Source organism: Amia ocellicauda, chromosome 5 (genome assembly GCF_036373705.1).
Source record: "Amia ocellicauda isolate fAmiCal2 chromosome 5, fAmiCal2.hap1, whole genome shotgun sequence".
Taxonomy (NCBI): Eukaryota; Metazoa; Chordata; class Actinopteri; order Amiiformes; family Amiidae; genus Amia; species Amia ocellicauda.
The window spans coordinates 29,835,391-29,851,508 of record NC_089854.1 but is presented as its reverse complement, the minus strand read 5'-3'; the positions used below and the strand labels follow the sequence as shown (position 1 = coordinate 29,851,508).

Genomic DNA, 16,118 nt, shown 5'->3' with positions numbered 1-16,118 from the left:
ACTAACCACAGTTCTTCTGTGGATTTAGGCAGCCTCAGTTGCTTCTCTCTTCATGTAATCCCAGACAGACTCGATGATGTTGAGATCAGGGCTCTGTGGGGGCCATGCCATCACTTCCAGGACTCCTTGTTCTTCTTTACACTGAAGATAGTTCTTAATGACTGTCGCTGTATGTTTGGGGTCATTGTCATGCTGCAGAATAAATATGGGGGAAATCAGATGCCTCCCTGATGGTATTGCATGATAGATAAGTATCTGCCTGTACTTCTCAGCATTGAGGAGACCATTCATTCTGACCAAATCCCCAACTCCATTAGCAGTCCACCATGCTTCACTGTTGCCTGCAGACACTCGTTCGTGTACCGCTCTCCAGCCCTTCGGCCAACAAACTGCCTTCTGCTACAGCCAAATATTTCACATTTTGACTCATCAGTCCAGAGCACCTGCTGCCATTTTTCTGCAGCCCAGTTCCTGTGTTTTCATGCATAGTTGATTCGCTTGGCCTTGTTGCCACATCGGAGGTATGGCTTTTTGGCCGCAAGTCTTCCATGAAGGCCACTTCTGACCAGACTTCTCCGGACAGTAGATGGGTGTACCAGGGTCCCACTGTTTTCTGCCAATTCTGAGCTGATGGCACTGCTGGAAATCTTCCGATTGCGAAGGGAAGTAAGCATGATGTGTCTTTCATCTGCTGCAGTAAGTTTCCTTGACCGACCACTGCGTCTACAGTCCTCAACGTTGCCCGTTTCTTTGTGCTTCTTCAACACAGCTTAGACAGCACATCTGGAAACCCCTGTCTGCCTTGAAATGTGTGCCTGGGAGAGACCTTGCTGATGCAGTAGAACTGCCTTGTGTCTTGTTGCTGTGCTCAGTCTTGCCATGGTGTTTGACTTTTGACAGTAAACTGTCTTCAGCAACCTCACCTTGTTAGCTGAGTTTGGCTGTTCCTCACCCAGTTTTATTCCTCCTACACAGCTGTTTCTGTTTCACTTAATGATTGTGTTTCAACCTACATATTGAATTGATGATCATTAGCACCTTTTTGGTATAATTGTTTAATCATACACCTGACTATAGGCCTACAAGATCCCTGACTTTGTGCAAGTGTACCTAGAAGAATTGATGCTGTTTTGAAGGCAAAAGGTGGTCACACCAAATATGGATTTGATGTAGATTTGTCTTCTGTTAATTCACTAAATGTATAAATGTAATCTATTAACGTCTATTTTTGAAAGTATTCTTACTTTACAGCATTTTTTCACACCTGTATAAACTTTTGCACAGCACTGTATATTATTAATATTATGATTTAAAACTTATTTTTAATCACCATACAAAGCCATTGCTATGACATTCCAGTAAAGAAGATGAAGATGAATTTAATGCACATTCCTAATGGACAGTGTTATTGAAGGGCAGGGCTGTGCCTTTTAGTTTTGGGTTTGAGAACTGTAAACCAACACATTGCTTTGTCTGTAATTTATTCATCATGGCCTACTCTGTGCCACTGCCAAAAATCAGGACTGTGCCTTGATTTGATGAGTCAAGTATGGGACTGGATGTCTCTTAATTCAGGCGGGGAAATCAATACATTTTTGCCATAAATAAATGTATGTGTCTGCATGTTTGTCGCCTGCTCTTGAGTTGTTGTAAAAATAAGATTGCCCCTATGATTAGCTGTTGTAAGTAGCTTGGGTTCATATAAAATTCATCCCTGATGTGTAATATTTGATTTATAACTATCTAACTATATGTATTACTTTTCTTGTTGCCTTTAGAAATGTTGGCTGACAAGAAGGTCTTTCCCACCAAGGATAATTGCTGGGTCACTCTAGCTAGACGGCCTTTAATACCAGATAACAAGATACTGGAAAAGGTTTTCAAACCCTACAGTAAAGTGTGCCTGCTTAATCTCCCATCAGCTGACCTGAAACTTGCCCCCCAAGCCAAAACAGGCTATAACCAAGGTAAAATCAAGTCTAATAAAATCTATATATGCATTTGATATACATATCTATGAATTAATAAGGAGGTTGTTATACAGTTTTGTCTTAAGGATATTTATCATTTGACCTCACCCAGCTGAGCGAAACATTTATAAGATAGGAATCTGCACTTGATTAAAGAATTTATTAAAAATAGCTTTGCATTGGTGTTATCTTTCTCCTTTATATGTACTGGGAGCCAAGCATTAATAATCTCCCAATAGCTTACAGACATTGAGACCTGGGTTTTTTTCTTTTTTCTTTTTTTTTTTCTATATTAAATAGGACAAGTTAATATACTGCCTTGTATTCATTGCTGATTTCTTAAGGTCAGAAGATTGAGTTTTCTTTTTTTTTTCTCTTTGTAATCCCCTAAGTGCAGTTGTGTCAGTTTGCCATCTTATTACTGTATAGTATTTATTTACATTGCAGCCTATCCTTCTATGCTGCACAGGATTTCTCAGCCTCTTATAAATTTTGATTTCCGCCTCCCTGCACACATGCATTTCCATATTTCCTTGCACACAGATGGACTGTAGAAAGAGAAATATTCCCTTAGCATGGTAAATGGCCTCACACTTGTATTAACATATCAAGTATGTATGCATACAGCGATATATATATATATATTTTTTTTTTTTTTTTTTCTCTTACTCACTGAACAGTAAAAGCTAGAGCTACAGATCTACATACATACTCACTCACTGCTTTTGTCAGAAGATCATAGTCTATGTGGTTGGTCCCAAGTTCATCTTCCCCTCTCCTAATCAGTTTGACTTTGCCAGATGTATTCCAACCTCATTCTAAAAAACTGTACAGAGACAGACAGACAGATAGATACACACACACACACACACACACACAAACATTCCCAAGGTTGATTCCAAAAGCAATATAAAACTGAGTGCTGGAGTACCATTCAAATATTTCCAGGTGGTTAAAATGCAAAAAAAGAAATGCCTGTTGTTGTTACTGATTTGTTGTTAAAGAATGACAATAAGATGGCATGAATCTTACCTTTCCAAAACCAGATAAGTACATACACAGTTAAATTGAGATAATCCAGACATTTTTTTCAGTTGGCCTTACATGTCAAGTATGTTTCACTAAAGAGCTTTACAAATGTCTTATTCAGTCAATGTTCAGGTTTCTGCTGTCTGCATCCACAGGGAAGCAGATATTAAAAGAAAAGCACATGACCTTCATTGAGAAAGACAGAGCGCTTTTCCTGGAGATCTTAGGGGTTAAGAAGCTCTCCCAGTGTGTTACCACAGAGGCCCAAACTGAAAATTACAGGCCCTGCCCCACCATGCAATGCCTGGTCCGGAAGGTGGTGCCCTACATCCAGAAGTTTCTCTACCACCACGAGGATTATGGGTACATTTACAATGACCTCAAGGAGAGCAACATCGCTGCACTGACCAAGGGGCTGTCTTTCGGTCAGGTAATGATTTTTTTCATAAATTCAAGGGACACGATATTGGCTGTCAACAAGCCAGCTCTAATTCAATTCAAAGGCGTGATGACAACAACAATAAAAAAAGTTTCCGGTAAATATTTGAGCTCATCTCTTCAGTCATTTCCTGGTGTTGGAAAGTGTTGAATTCAAGTTTCTGTTTTTTGTAAAACAGACTGCAGAGATGATCTCAAATATTTACCTATTTTAATTTGAAGTTTTCATCCTGAAAATGTTGGGTTTTTGTCTTTATACATTTCTTGTTTATAACAATTAAAGGAGAACTATCAAATAAAAATACTAAATTCCTGGAAGTCACCTCATACCTGGCAGATAATCTTATAATGAATATAATGTTAGGTTTTTATATATTTTTTTAAAGCAATGTATTTTACAGCAGATAAATGTCAGTCTACATTCACTCTGTGGTGCATTGCCAAGGTAACCGTTACATTATAGGCTAGAGAGAGCCAGGTTAAGGGAATATTTTTCATGTTGCACGTTGGGTTTTCTTAGCAGTTACACGTGTGGCTTGTTTTCGAATTCCAAGTGCTTTTTCTTCAGTAGGCGGTTGCCAAGTCTTCTATTTTAAAGCTTAGAAATGTCAGCTGTTTGAAAACAACCTAGAAACCGGGTGAGAAAAGAGAATATTGATTTATTTTGTTATGTTTATATTCTTGGTTCGAGGCTGTAACATTTTACATGGGAAAGACTAAGCTACAGGTGAAAGAAAATTACAGGTTCTTTCCCGAGGGGAGACTTTGTTTTAGTAGATTTTTAGCTTTTTTTTTTTTTTTTATACCATGTGAATTATGTAAAGTTTTGTTATGCGTGCTAGAAAAATAAATGGCTGTAAAATTTAGCAAGGGTGGCATTGTGAAGGCTTAAGTGCAGGTAGAAAAGAATACATTGAAAGTTGATGAATATTTTGAGCATATACATTTTATTGATTCAGGATTTTATTATCATTTAATGTGGCGGGGGGGGGGGGGATCTGCTATCATCATTTAAGGTGACAAACCAAATCCTCAACATACCAACACCCATATTTGTAAAACTTTAATATTATGTTAAATTGCATTTGTGGCGGCATTGGAATTTGTTAAAACCTTTCAATGTGCTCATTTAAGTTATGTGACACTACCCTCACTTCTTTGATGTTTTCCTCATTACAAAAATGGTAAAATAAAACTATGAATATGTCCCCAAATGCTTTCCTAAGTAGGAAATAAAATTATAAAGATATTGGTAATAAGGTAATCAGTACAGCTTTGAGAGTCCTGTTCACTGAATAATCATCATCCGTAAAGGATAATCTAAATCCCATTTAAAAAATGTAGTAAATTGTACTGTTAAATGTATCGATTCAAAATGGGGTATTACTTCCTGAAAAGTGTAGTGGTTCAATAGTGCAAGTGTTTAGCTCCTCCTTTTTTTTTTTTTTTTTTTTTTTTACTGGATGTAAAGTAAATAAATCACCATTGTGCGCAAGTGGATGAGAGTAGCAGTACTTCAATCTGAAAAGGCAGAATGGCGAACCAAAAAGGCTATTGTAAACATTTCCTCAGTGCTTCAAATACGCTTTGTGTTTTCGATTAACTTTGAACTTTGATGAACTTTACTGTTAAGTGGAGACAAAATATTCTATTACAGTTTGTGTGTGTGTGTGTGTGTGTGTGTGTGTGTGTGTGTGGAATACCCCCTAGCCATATATTTCTTTAAAAAAGAGGCCTGGTTTTATAATGTTTGCTGAAATTATTCACCTAGTCGAGCCCCTTAGCTGTGTGAATGCTAATCAGATGTGATAATGTGGTATTAATATTATACATTTTTAGTCTACATACAAAGATTTGTATCTACCCTTTTGATCTTTGAGACATATGCAGAGCGCACAAGCTAACAGGAAGAAAGATGAAAAAATAAAAATAAACGAACTAAGTAGTGGTTTTGGAGTAGAGAACCCCCTTTCATTGAAGTTGTGGATAATTGCTTGATCAATGCAGATGCCGTTTACGAAGGTTAATCCACTGTAGAGCCTCCCTCGAACACATTTAACCCTGACCGCACAGTTCAATATCAGCAATTAAAGAGACTTGTAATCTTTCTCAAGCATATTCAACCTGTAGCGGCAAATCATGTGTTCCTCACAGGCTACATTCATTACAGTGCTGCCAAATGCAGTTATAAATTATAGTTTTTTAATCCGCTTGGACTAAGAAACTTGCAAATGCAATGAAGCACTGCTTTGCTTTTTATTTTCTGTATCTGTGATGTAGGTTGGTAAACTGTACATACTGTATCGACTAAATTTGCCTGAGGAGGAGCCTTTGATCGAACAAGAAGATGTAATTTGCCTTTTGAAGGACAAAAAGGAGTTGTATATTCAAAAAGACCACATCTCATCCAAACTGGACATCTGCAGGTAAGAGCATGTTAAGATGACTATTCTTGATAACCTAGAATTTGAGATAATGTAATGTATAGGAGGTCATGTGTGGGCCAGAGGATGCCTGCAAGGTTTGGATCATTTCATTTGATAAAAAGAAAAATAATTAAAAACATGATGGACAGCTCCAACCTTTTGTACTTCACCAAACATCACTTAAATGATCAAACTCTACCCCATGACATCATCATCAAGCACTGAATAAATGTTACATTTTAATGAACGTTAAACTGAAATCTACTGGGGTTTGGCAAAAGTCATTTTAGATATAAATTATAATAAAATGTAGCTGTGTAGATCTGAGATGTCCCTCTTAACCCTTATAATATCTGAAAGACTATTTCTTCCTTATTTCCATCTTTTAAGTCCTATTTAAAATCTGGAAATTGTGATGTGTATGCATTTCTGTCATATAAAAGTAAATAATTGTATTCTACTAGTCGTAAATTAGGATAAAAATAAAAACAAAATCAGAATTAGTTTGTTAAACCACAGTACGTATTAATATTTGTTTTATTCAGTAGTTGTCACCTTTTAGAAGTCTTAAGTTAGGACACATTTTGTGCCCTATATGTAATGGGGTTCATTGTATACATGAGTTTGTTATGTGACATAAACCTTCTGCAAAAAGTACAGTGATAAACCTCTCGCCTCGAGAGACCTGTTATTTGCTGTAGTGGGCTTATCACCAGGTGAAGCTGTGCAGTGCGTGGTTCGAATCCCAAGCGGGGAAACTCCTACCCACACTGGCAACATACAGTCTAGAAATAGTTTGTTTATATCTGTCAGACTGGGGCCAGGATACTCCCAAAGGGGTGGTGTACAATTGGCCAAGCACAGCCAGGGTTTGGTTTGCTTTGTTCATCAGGCCAGTAAGTCTACAGTTATCAGTGAGCACTGTAGACTTGCAATGTAAATGGAAGATGATGGCATAGTAGCCAGTTTCGAGAACGTATGTACATGTAATTTGGGATTTTTGCTGATGGCAGACTGAGATATAGGCGACGTGATTACAAATGTATAAAATGTAACATGGAAAAATAATGATGGGTGTCTGTATTTTTATATGGAGGTTTCAAAATGCTGCTTAATCATGACCCATTGGTTCTTGGCATAGTGGGTGTCTTAAGCTTGCTTACACCTCCTCTTCTGTCACTTGCTGCACATGTGACTTTGGAAAGGTGAATACCGGTAACTTTCTTTTTTTGTGCCCCCCCCACAGAGAAATTGTGAAGCTTTTCAGCCCAGAAGACAAGTGTGGGAAGGAGCTGGAACGCTTCTTGCAGGGATTGATGTCCTGCCTGGATGTGAGTTGAAACTTCTTTGAGCTTAGCTTGTAAAGTCTGTAGAAAATTGAAGGGAAAAAAATGATGATTACTAAAGAGTGTGTGAGAGGGCTCTTCCACAAGGATAACTACAGCACCCTTTGAGAAACATGTTATGTATAATAGGAAATGTATAGATTTCCCCATTACGATTCTTTCTACATTGTATTGTCTCCTGGGTGTCAATAGCCACCATTTTCCTACATCTTTTCCCAGCCTTTCTGTGGTGATACTGTAAAAACGCCTTTATTAATTGTATGGGGGTACCACAATGTATAGCACCCATTTTAACAAACAAAACTAGCAGAAAATACATAAAAACATATTTCAATGGAAATATTAAATAATTGTATGTCTTAGCATTTGTCAGTGCCAGTCAAGAGGTGTGTGTGCGCATTTATTATTTTGTATTTTTTTGGCTCTTCAACTTTTACTAGCACTAAAGACATGCTTTCAATGTACAGCCTGCTTCAATGAGACTTCTTTATATAGGTGATTTATAAATTCCACGCTCTTGAGGATCAGAGCAATAACTTCAGATCAGTAACTGTTCATTCTTATGAGGGACTGTTACACAGGGTTTATTGCATTGAAAAATCAACATAGGGCAGTACGAGAGAGTGAGAGTATTGATGTTAAACCAAAACCCACAGGATTTAGAATTCACAATCTGTAAAGCTGCTGTTCCTTTAAGAGAAAATGCCTCTCGTTATAAAACCAAACCCCAAACAAAACCAGACATGGTAAGGTAAGGTCCCACTTGTGTTACAGTTGTCAATGCCAAATAATTATTGATGCACAGGAAGTTTTTTTTTTTTTTTTTGTAATCTGGCTTCTCAGCAAGACATTAAACATGGGCTTATTTGTATTATTGTTGTTCCATATTGTCTGCTTTCCAGGAAGAACCTTGGGATCTCATTATTGTGATTTCAAGGGAATTGATCAAACAATGCGTTCAAATTGGGAATGGTAATTACACAAACGGCACTGTAATTAAAGGAAATCAGTCAAAACTGCAATATAGATAACGGACGCCTGTTATTTGTTTAACGATCTCCCAAAGTCTAAACCCACAAATGTTTAAAATATTTTATTTTGCCTAGCAAGTTCCTTTCCCTTTTTTACATGGTGGGGTGTACTGGATTCCAGATAATCAAAGCAGTGAAACAACCTCTTAAGGGAAAGATGAAACAAGGGTTGCTAAGTGTATAGGTCTTTAACGGACACATTAAACACACATTACACATGCTTTTGTGAGAGATCTCAAGGTTGGGTAGACTTTGCCCTTATATAACTTTACATCCATATAAAAAAGAGTCACAGGGTTTTGGAAAGATATCACCTTTCTTGCTAATCCACCTAGCTGTTGGTGTATTGCATTATATGAAGTACAGAATATTCTGCCATACATTGTATTATTTTTATTATTGTTGTTGCTGGTATTCTCATTTATTATTATTAAATACATATTATGTAATGAAGCAGTAGGTTTTTGGTTATGACTTTGGTCATGTACTATGGGGGATCTGCTTGATGAGAGTAACAAATGCTTTTATGCCTGACACTTCATGCGTGCCATTAACAGGCAAGGTTATATTTTGCAGGATGAGGCTGCCTTGAAGAGGTTCTTGAGTAAGGAGGACATCGAAGAACTTCCCAGCACTGAGGAGAAGTGGGAGGTCCCAGAACCAATTGAGATAAAGCCTGAACCCAGAGGTAGACTTTCAGAACTTCAAAAACTCTTAGAAATTGAAAGAATGGGATTGGTTGCAAATATTTTATTATTATAAATTGCATCTCCTTCACTCTGTAATAACCTTGCAGATGTCTAGTAAGGATTGTCTTCATTTTATGGCCAAAGATGCAAATTAGCTCTACATTTATATTGCATTGAAAGGATGGTTATTTAAAATGTATATTCATATGTATCTTCCATTTTTCTTTTAGTTTTGTTTTCTTTTAATTAGTTTCGTTCTTGAAATGCTGCTGAAGTGGTTTTGAAGGTCTTTTTGCACAGGCATAGTATGCATAAACAATCCCATGTTTTCGGTTTCAGTTGGTCTGTTTTGTTGTGCTGTGCTTTGTTTTGGGTTGATGTTTTTTTCTCCCATTCATCACTACATGTTGCCTAATGAGCATGATCAGGCTTTCTCACTAGAGCCTTGTGTGGCCACTACTGTGCAGAGCCCAGTCATTGGCTATCATGCCCATTTCATTTCCTAATTAGTGTATTCTCTGCACATAGCACACATGCACCCAAGGGATTCTGCATATGCTAATTCAGGTTTGTTAGCAGTTCTGCTTTTTAACATGAAAGAGTTGCCGTTGTTTAAGCTCCGAATGAGACTGCAGCAGTTCTTCTGGATGCTGAAGGAAAACAATCACAATCAGAGGTGCAGGTGACTTATTACCCTCCAAAAAATAAATTAAAAAACTGCCACAGCCTCCTGCTCAAGAAGATTTTTTTGTTTTGTTTGCCTTTGTATTGCCTTTCTGTATATCTGGCTGTATATCTCCTTTTGCTGGGCATAACTGTTTAAAATGTATTTTCTACTCATAAGGTTTCCAGTGATACCACACTGCAGAAAGGTCTTTGTTCTATAGTGTTGAGAGCTGTAGTTATTTATAAGCTCGCTAATGGCATTAGTTGGCAGCCATCGAGGGGAAATGACCCATACTTTCTCCACTTAAATACCGATCCACCTTAATGGGAGACCAACTGTTTGCAGTCTGCTTGAAATGGATGAATTATAATGTTCAATTTAAAGTTGCTGCAGGCCGCAACTGGTGTTGATTGCTAATCAGATTGGCTGTAGGATTTAAGAGATTAACAGATTGATTTGAAAAACAAATGTCAAGGATGCATTTTTAATTTTCCAGTGCCCCCCCGCTGACCTCAATAACCGTAACCTCCCTCCTTGCCTTGCAATGCGTCACCCTGATGCACTGATACTTATTCATACTTATATCAGTTTTGTGCATGTAACTTCTAAAGCCCGATTTATGCTTCTGCGTAGATGCACATACGCGTCTCTGCATAGCGTAGCTTGCAGAGACTCGCAGACGAGCCGATGCGCACTCCTCTGAAATCACAACAGCACGTCGCAGGTCTCTGCAGTGCTGTGCATCAAGCAAGCACTGATTGGTTGAGCAGGGAGATTCTGAGAGCCACGGCCAAATCGCTCTGTTCTGGGGCTACTGGTGTACGATGTCTGGCTGTAGGTGCTGCAGCAGGTCAGAAAAACTTGGTGTGGTGACCATACAAAAGTGTTTAAAATGCACTTCCATGAAACGCATTTGTCGCACATACAGACTGTACTGGCCTGGACATGTGCAGAGGTCTCACAAAACTATGTGGCGCTGTTTGTATCATTCATAATTTCATGCACATAATGAGTATTTTTTTCCCTCAAAATGCACATTTCGTGCATATAATTCACATTTCGTGAATATAATTCACATTTTGTCCCACGAAATTCGCACTTATTTCGTGCTTGGCAATTTTGTGGATGAAAAGTAAAACGTACTTTGCCTTCCGTGGACGGAATGAACAGCCAACTGTGCATTATGTCCACGAAATTATGTAAGAAGAAATACATTTTGTGCACCAGTCAACCTGTCACCAGCCCTATACCTTATACAATAGAATTAACATTCATAATCAGACAGAGTGACAGAGGTGACAGATCAAGGCATTGATCCAGAGACCTGGGTTTGCAACGTGATCAAGATTGAATTCCAAAGGAAAGTAAGAAACTTGCTGAGCCGATCAGGACAGCTCGACGAGAACTATATCAGCTGCAAATCTAATACAATACATAATGATAATAATCAATACATTATGTGTAGAAAATCGTGGGTTTCACCAATCAACATGATTTATAAATTTTTCACAATTACTAATTGTATTATAATGACCAGATTGTGGGCTATATTATATTTAAGTATAAGAATTTATAGCTGAAGTTTGAGGAGTTTACAGCTGAAACGCCATATATGTATTTAATTCAAATATTTAGTAACATATAATAACGGATATGCGGGAGAAATTCACATACGCAGAGAGATTTACTTTTGAATTGAAAAAGCAGCTATGGTGGTTAAGTCTCTAGCCAACTAAAGCAAGACATTATAGATCTGTGCATACAGAATGCAATATGGCAATTGGTGCATGTGTGTGTGTGTGTGTGTGTGTAGTTTCTGTAACATGTCATTAACGGTATGTGTTGATTTACATCCATACAATCCTAGGTGCACGATAGAAAACAGGTTTTGCGACACTGCCCCCTAGCCATGCGTCAACATTACGTGCAAGTGTGTTGGCAGACACCTATGCGACCGTCAGCGTACGATGCCCACGCATGTACGCAAAGACGCAGAAGCATAAATCAGGCTTAAGATGTGCCCCAGCCTATTCGGTGCCAGAAACCACAAAGTAGGTCAGCCTGACCTCCTGTAACATTTGTCAATGGGATTTCTGTCAGTTTCACATGATGAGTTTGACAGAACACCACTGATGTCATTGCTTACTGTAATTTAGCTAGAAATTAGCAATGAACTTTATTTTCCAGCTGTACGTGCATTTCTGACACCACTGAGATTCAGATCGGGATCTTGGCGCTCCCTCACACCCAAATTAAAACAAACTGATATGTTGAGACAGGAAGTGAACTTTGAACTTTTTTTTTATCAGAAGGCCTCATGTGGGACAAGGAAAATATTGGCTAGACCATTGTATAGGAAGTAAAGCTACATCAGAGAGATTAAACAAACAAAAAAACAAAACCGTAAATGGTACATTTGGCCAGCAAGCAATGGATGTTGATGTCTGGTAACATAAGCTATTTTTAAACTTACATTTGGAGCGATACATACTCTGAGACTAAAGCAATGGCATCACTGATATATGAGCGTGCAGGGATCTGTATTTCAGTAGGGACAAATATGCTCAAGAAATATGCCACTGTCACCACTAAGTGCAAGAGTGCCATTCTGCAGCATTGTCCTAGTAATTCGAACATTAAAGCATGCTTCGGGGTCACATTGTAAATTGTAGGGCCCGTTTCTCTGGGGGGGTGTCAGAGGTTGAGCTGACGGACAGGACACTGGCAGGATTTTCGGGAATCGTGAGAGGCCCGTGAATGAAGGCCGCTGGAACTGCACTATTGACGGGCTGTCTTTCTGCGTTTGTACCATTTGACTCCATGTCTCTATGCAGTGGTCCGTCTTGGGGAGCAGCAGGCCGACAGATCACTAAGCTTGAACGAGGACGAGAACAACGGTGCCACAGAGGAGGGAGAGAAGACACTAGCATGCTGGCCTCCAAAATCTTCCTTCCACGGAGCCACAAGCAACTACACAGGTAAGGTCACCGTAGTGGGCTAAAGGCTGCTTAGCTAAAACCAGCATAATGAATGAATTTGGTGTGGTGTAAACCAGCTGTCTCACCCTGGATGCCTGGTTCTAGAAAACACTACAGCTGGGGGATTTAAATACCAAATGCATTCTCTATTTCTCTTTCTCTTTCTCTCAAATTCTCAATCTGTTTTCATCTCTTTGTCTGTAAGTACCAAGCACTCCCATAATTTCCTCAAGGAAGCCTGGGCTCCATTCCGACTAAGTCCCTTAAAGCTTTATCTCCAGCCACCTTGGCCAAAAGGCTTTCTGTAGTCACATGTTTGTGTGTATAATGTAATGCAAAGACTGTCAGCGGCTTTCAAACGGGCAATTCAAGACAGTCAATTCTGTGAGAGACCTAGCTGAACGAGGCGTAACCAGCAGGGTCCTGAAAAAAGGAATTTGGCATACCGTTTGTCTCCAGGGGCTCAGGCTTCTTTCATGTTAGGGAAGATGCGACATCAGGTTCTGCCCGCTCCAAGAGATAAACACTGGGTAGCATATTCACGAAAGGTCTGCCATCTTTGTTGATACAGAGATCAGTGGTTGCTAGTGGCAACCACACTCCTATCTGCATCGGCTCTGCTCTGGCTTTGCAGACAAAGGTATATGACAGCATGCCCTTGTACAGTCTATTAAATGGATCCCGCTTGAATGAATTGTTTAAAATGTTCTGATAACAGTTGGCAGAAATGGGTAGATGCATTACATATAAATCTGGCATTCAGGCAGCAGAACTTTTCATAACAGGATGTTTACAAGAGGATTATAGTTTCATTGCCAAACACCGAATAGGATTTGATATTCATTTGCCATTTAATGCGTGGCAGGAGGAAGGACGTCTCTGTTTTCATCCGGAGTGTTTACATAACAGGGTTGGGAGTTATGTGGGAGTTATTGAAAAGGCAGAAGGGATGAGAATACAGGTATTGCAATGGCTTGGTTTGTGTTGTGCTACAGGGCCGGCGGTGGAGAGGGTGATGAAGATGTGGCCTCCCCCAGCAGAGCCCGCTCCGTCAGACAATGACCCCACACCGAGTTTTAAAACTCACAGCGCAAGTGACAACCTGCCAGAAAGGAGAGAGCATGGGCACTCGAACCTCCAGGCTGAGAAGCCCAGTGGAAATGCCACTCCTCACTCTCAAGGTTTGTGTGTATGTCAACAGCAGTTACAGTCTCCTGATAACCAAAATGCCAACCTGTCAGATATGGTCTCCCAAGAGGAACAACCCTGTAGTTAGCTACCAATTGTCTGGACCGGGATACAGTGTTAATTTTGCACAGTTATGCAATTTGCGAATTTGGTTATGTAACTGACAGCTAAAACAAAACAAATACCTTGCATTCCTTCAGGATCATCTTTGCCACCCCCCTGTAGTATAGTTTTTCAATATTTCTGATTTGAATTTCACATTATTTACCTGTAGTTGATTTGATCCAAGAGCAGCAAATGCCAAATAATTTGAGCAACTGAATTAAATGGATTAGCATTAGCTAAATCCAGCTGGTCAGGCAATTATATAGACAAAAAGTGACTTAAGTATACCTTGATCCTGAGGAGATTTACATATTTTATACATAGATCATGACGAGAGATGTGTGTGGAAAATCAGTTAATTGAAGACTTGTTTACTTAACTGTCCTTTTACTTTTAGATCACAGCAATCCCTCTGGAGGACAGTGTCCCGTTGACACGCAGCCAAAGGACACTAACAGTCAATCAAGGCCTAATCCAGAAAGGCCAACTGAAAACACTGCTGACACTAATCCAACATCCTCAGACATTCTCCACACGTAAGACTTGGCTGTGAATTTGTCTGCTGGTTTCTGTTTTACTGAGAGATGTACATGGCAAGACTTTTTGCACCATGGTTTCATTTGGAACACTTTTGTTAATATGAGTTGCAAATATATTAAGTAATTGTAGTCGTGGAGTTTCATTCTCGCAACCAAAGGTCAGATTGAAAGATAATTTTAATTTTTTAGTTGGAAAAAATATATAATCACGCTATAGGTTCATTTTCTTTGGAAGTCCCACAGGCTGCCTTCAAGAGTGATGAGACCTTCAACCTTTTCTTCCACATTAGCCACACTCAAAACCAGGTTTACAGAGGGGAAATAGTCCCATTGCGTTTCCTTTGTGTTGTGATCCACTTGCGAGGGCTATATTAGACTCATTATTAGGGCTTCTATATTTTTCTAGTTCTCTGACTTAACCCCTTGTCTCTGTTTCCCTTCAGAAATGCCCAGCCACATATACCAGCAGGGCTGCCCACTATTTTCCAGGGCAGTGCCAGCATGCAACGACCACTCTATCCCCTAGACAGCCCCATCTGGGAAAAGGCACTGCCGCCCCAAGCTGTACTGGAGGACCTGACCATCAACTCCACCATCTCCATGCCACAGACAGTGGTCTTCAGTGAGGACTGCAGAGATACGATGGCTATTGGAGAATGGGGGGAGAGTCTGGTGTATGCTTTCTTAACAGGCTGGAAGGAGAACGGAAGCCCAGATGGGCCAAAAGAGATTGTTTGGTACAACCGGAACGGAGAGAGCGGACAGCCGTGTGATTTCAAAGTCACCTTTGGCACTGGAGACAACGGCTCCTCCGAGGTCTTCATAGAAGTCAAGGCGACCGTCAAGTCTGAGAGAAACTTTATACACTTGTCGGCAAATGAGCTCGACCTGGCACTGAAGGAAAGGGATAGATATCATATCTACAGAGTTTACAACGCCGGTGACTCGCAAAACGTTCGTCTCTGCAGGATTCGCAATTTAGCCCAGCACCTCCATGCCAAAGAGCTGGAGCTGTTTCTGTTTGTGTAGTTGTGCACTTTCATTTTACTGATAATGTTCTGTGTGTTTTAATACCCGTGTCTCTTGTTTTTAATAGTATAGAAGGGGAAAACGTTGAATAATTTTAAATGTTTTAATTCTTTTATATAATGTGGGTTTGTTCTGTTTTCTAAAAGGAAAACAAAAAAAAGATTTACTACTTTTCTAATACATTGATTGAAGGTCAGCACTGATGTCCCTAACAACTGACTATTCATTAAATTGCTGCATAACAGCGTTCATCTTTGTAATACAGTTTTTTTATTGACTGATTTGTTGTTTTAATGTACTACACCAAATAGCACATTTTTTGTAATATAACTATACCTTGTTCTAAGACTTAATGAAAAATTATCAGCTTCAACTACTACAAATTAATGACTCATTGTTCTCTAACCAGTATAATTAGAACTGCACAGATTAACTTGTTCAATCAGGGCAAGAATATTAAGAATAATTTCAGCCATTTAAAAAATACCACTGGCCTTCATTCAACAGTATACTCATTTTTTATAGAAGGTGGGATTATATGTGACACAGGAACCACAGACTAAATAAACCCATTTCCTCCCAGCTGTGCTCTTACATTTCCTAAATCTAGATACAATATGACATCTGTCTGAACTGCAAAGTTGATTATGACAGTGTTAAATGTAAGTGTGTGCTGTACTTTT

The 16,118-nt window shown here is 39.2% G+C and overlaps 1 protein-coding gene across 4 annotated transcripts in view; it reads left to right on the top strand.

The window, feature by feature from the left end:
- LOC136750017 (uncharacterized) overlaps window positions 1-16,017 on the top strand; it is a 60,007-nt gene extending 43,990 nt beyond the window's left edge. For 3 of the 4 annotated variants that reach the window (XM_066704733.1, XM_066704732.1, XM_066704731.1), the window contains 9 exons: window positions 1,779-1,967; window positions 3,155-3,429; window positions 5,718-5,863; window positions 7,110-7,194; window positions 8,817-8,928; window positions 12,431-12,574; window positions 13,570-13,755; window positions 14,265-14,403; window positions 14,850-15,684. In XM_066704733.1, coding sequence (XP_066560830.1) covers window positions 1,779-1,967; window positions 3,155-3,429; window positions 5,718-5,863; window positions 7,110-7,194; window positions 8,817-8,928; window positions 12,431-12,574; window positions 13,570-13,755; window positions 14,265-14,403; window positions 14,850-15,435 — 1,862 coding nt within the window. In that variant the 3' untranslated portion in view covers window positions 15,436-15,684. Of the gene's footprint in view, window positions 1-1,778; window positions 1,968-3,154; window positions 3,430-5,717; window positions 5,864-7,109; window positions 7,195-8,816; window positions 8,929-12,430; window positions 12,575-13,569; window positions 13,756-14,264; window positions 14,404-14,849 lie in introns of all 4 variants that reach the window. The other variant, XM_066704734.1, reaches the window with a different exon arrangement.
- Window positions 16,018-16,118: the final 101 nt, after the last annotated feature.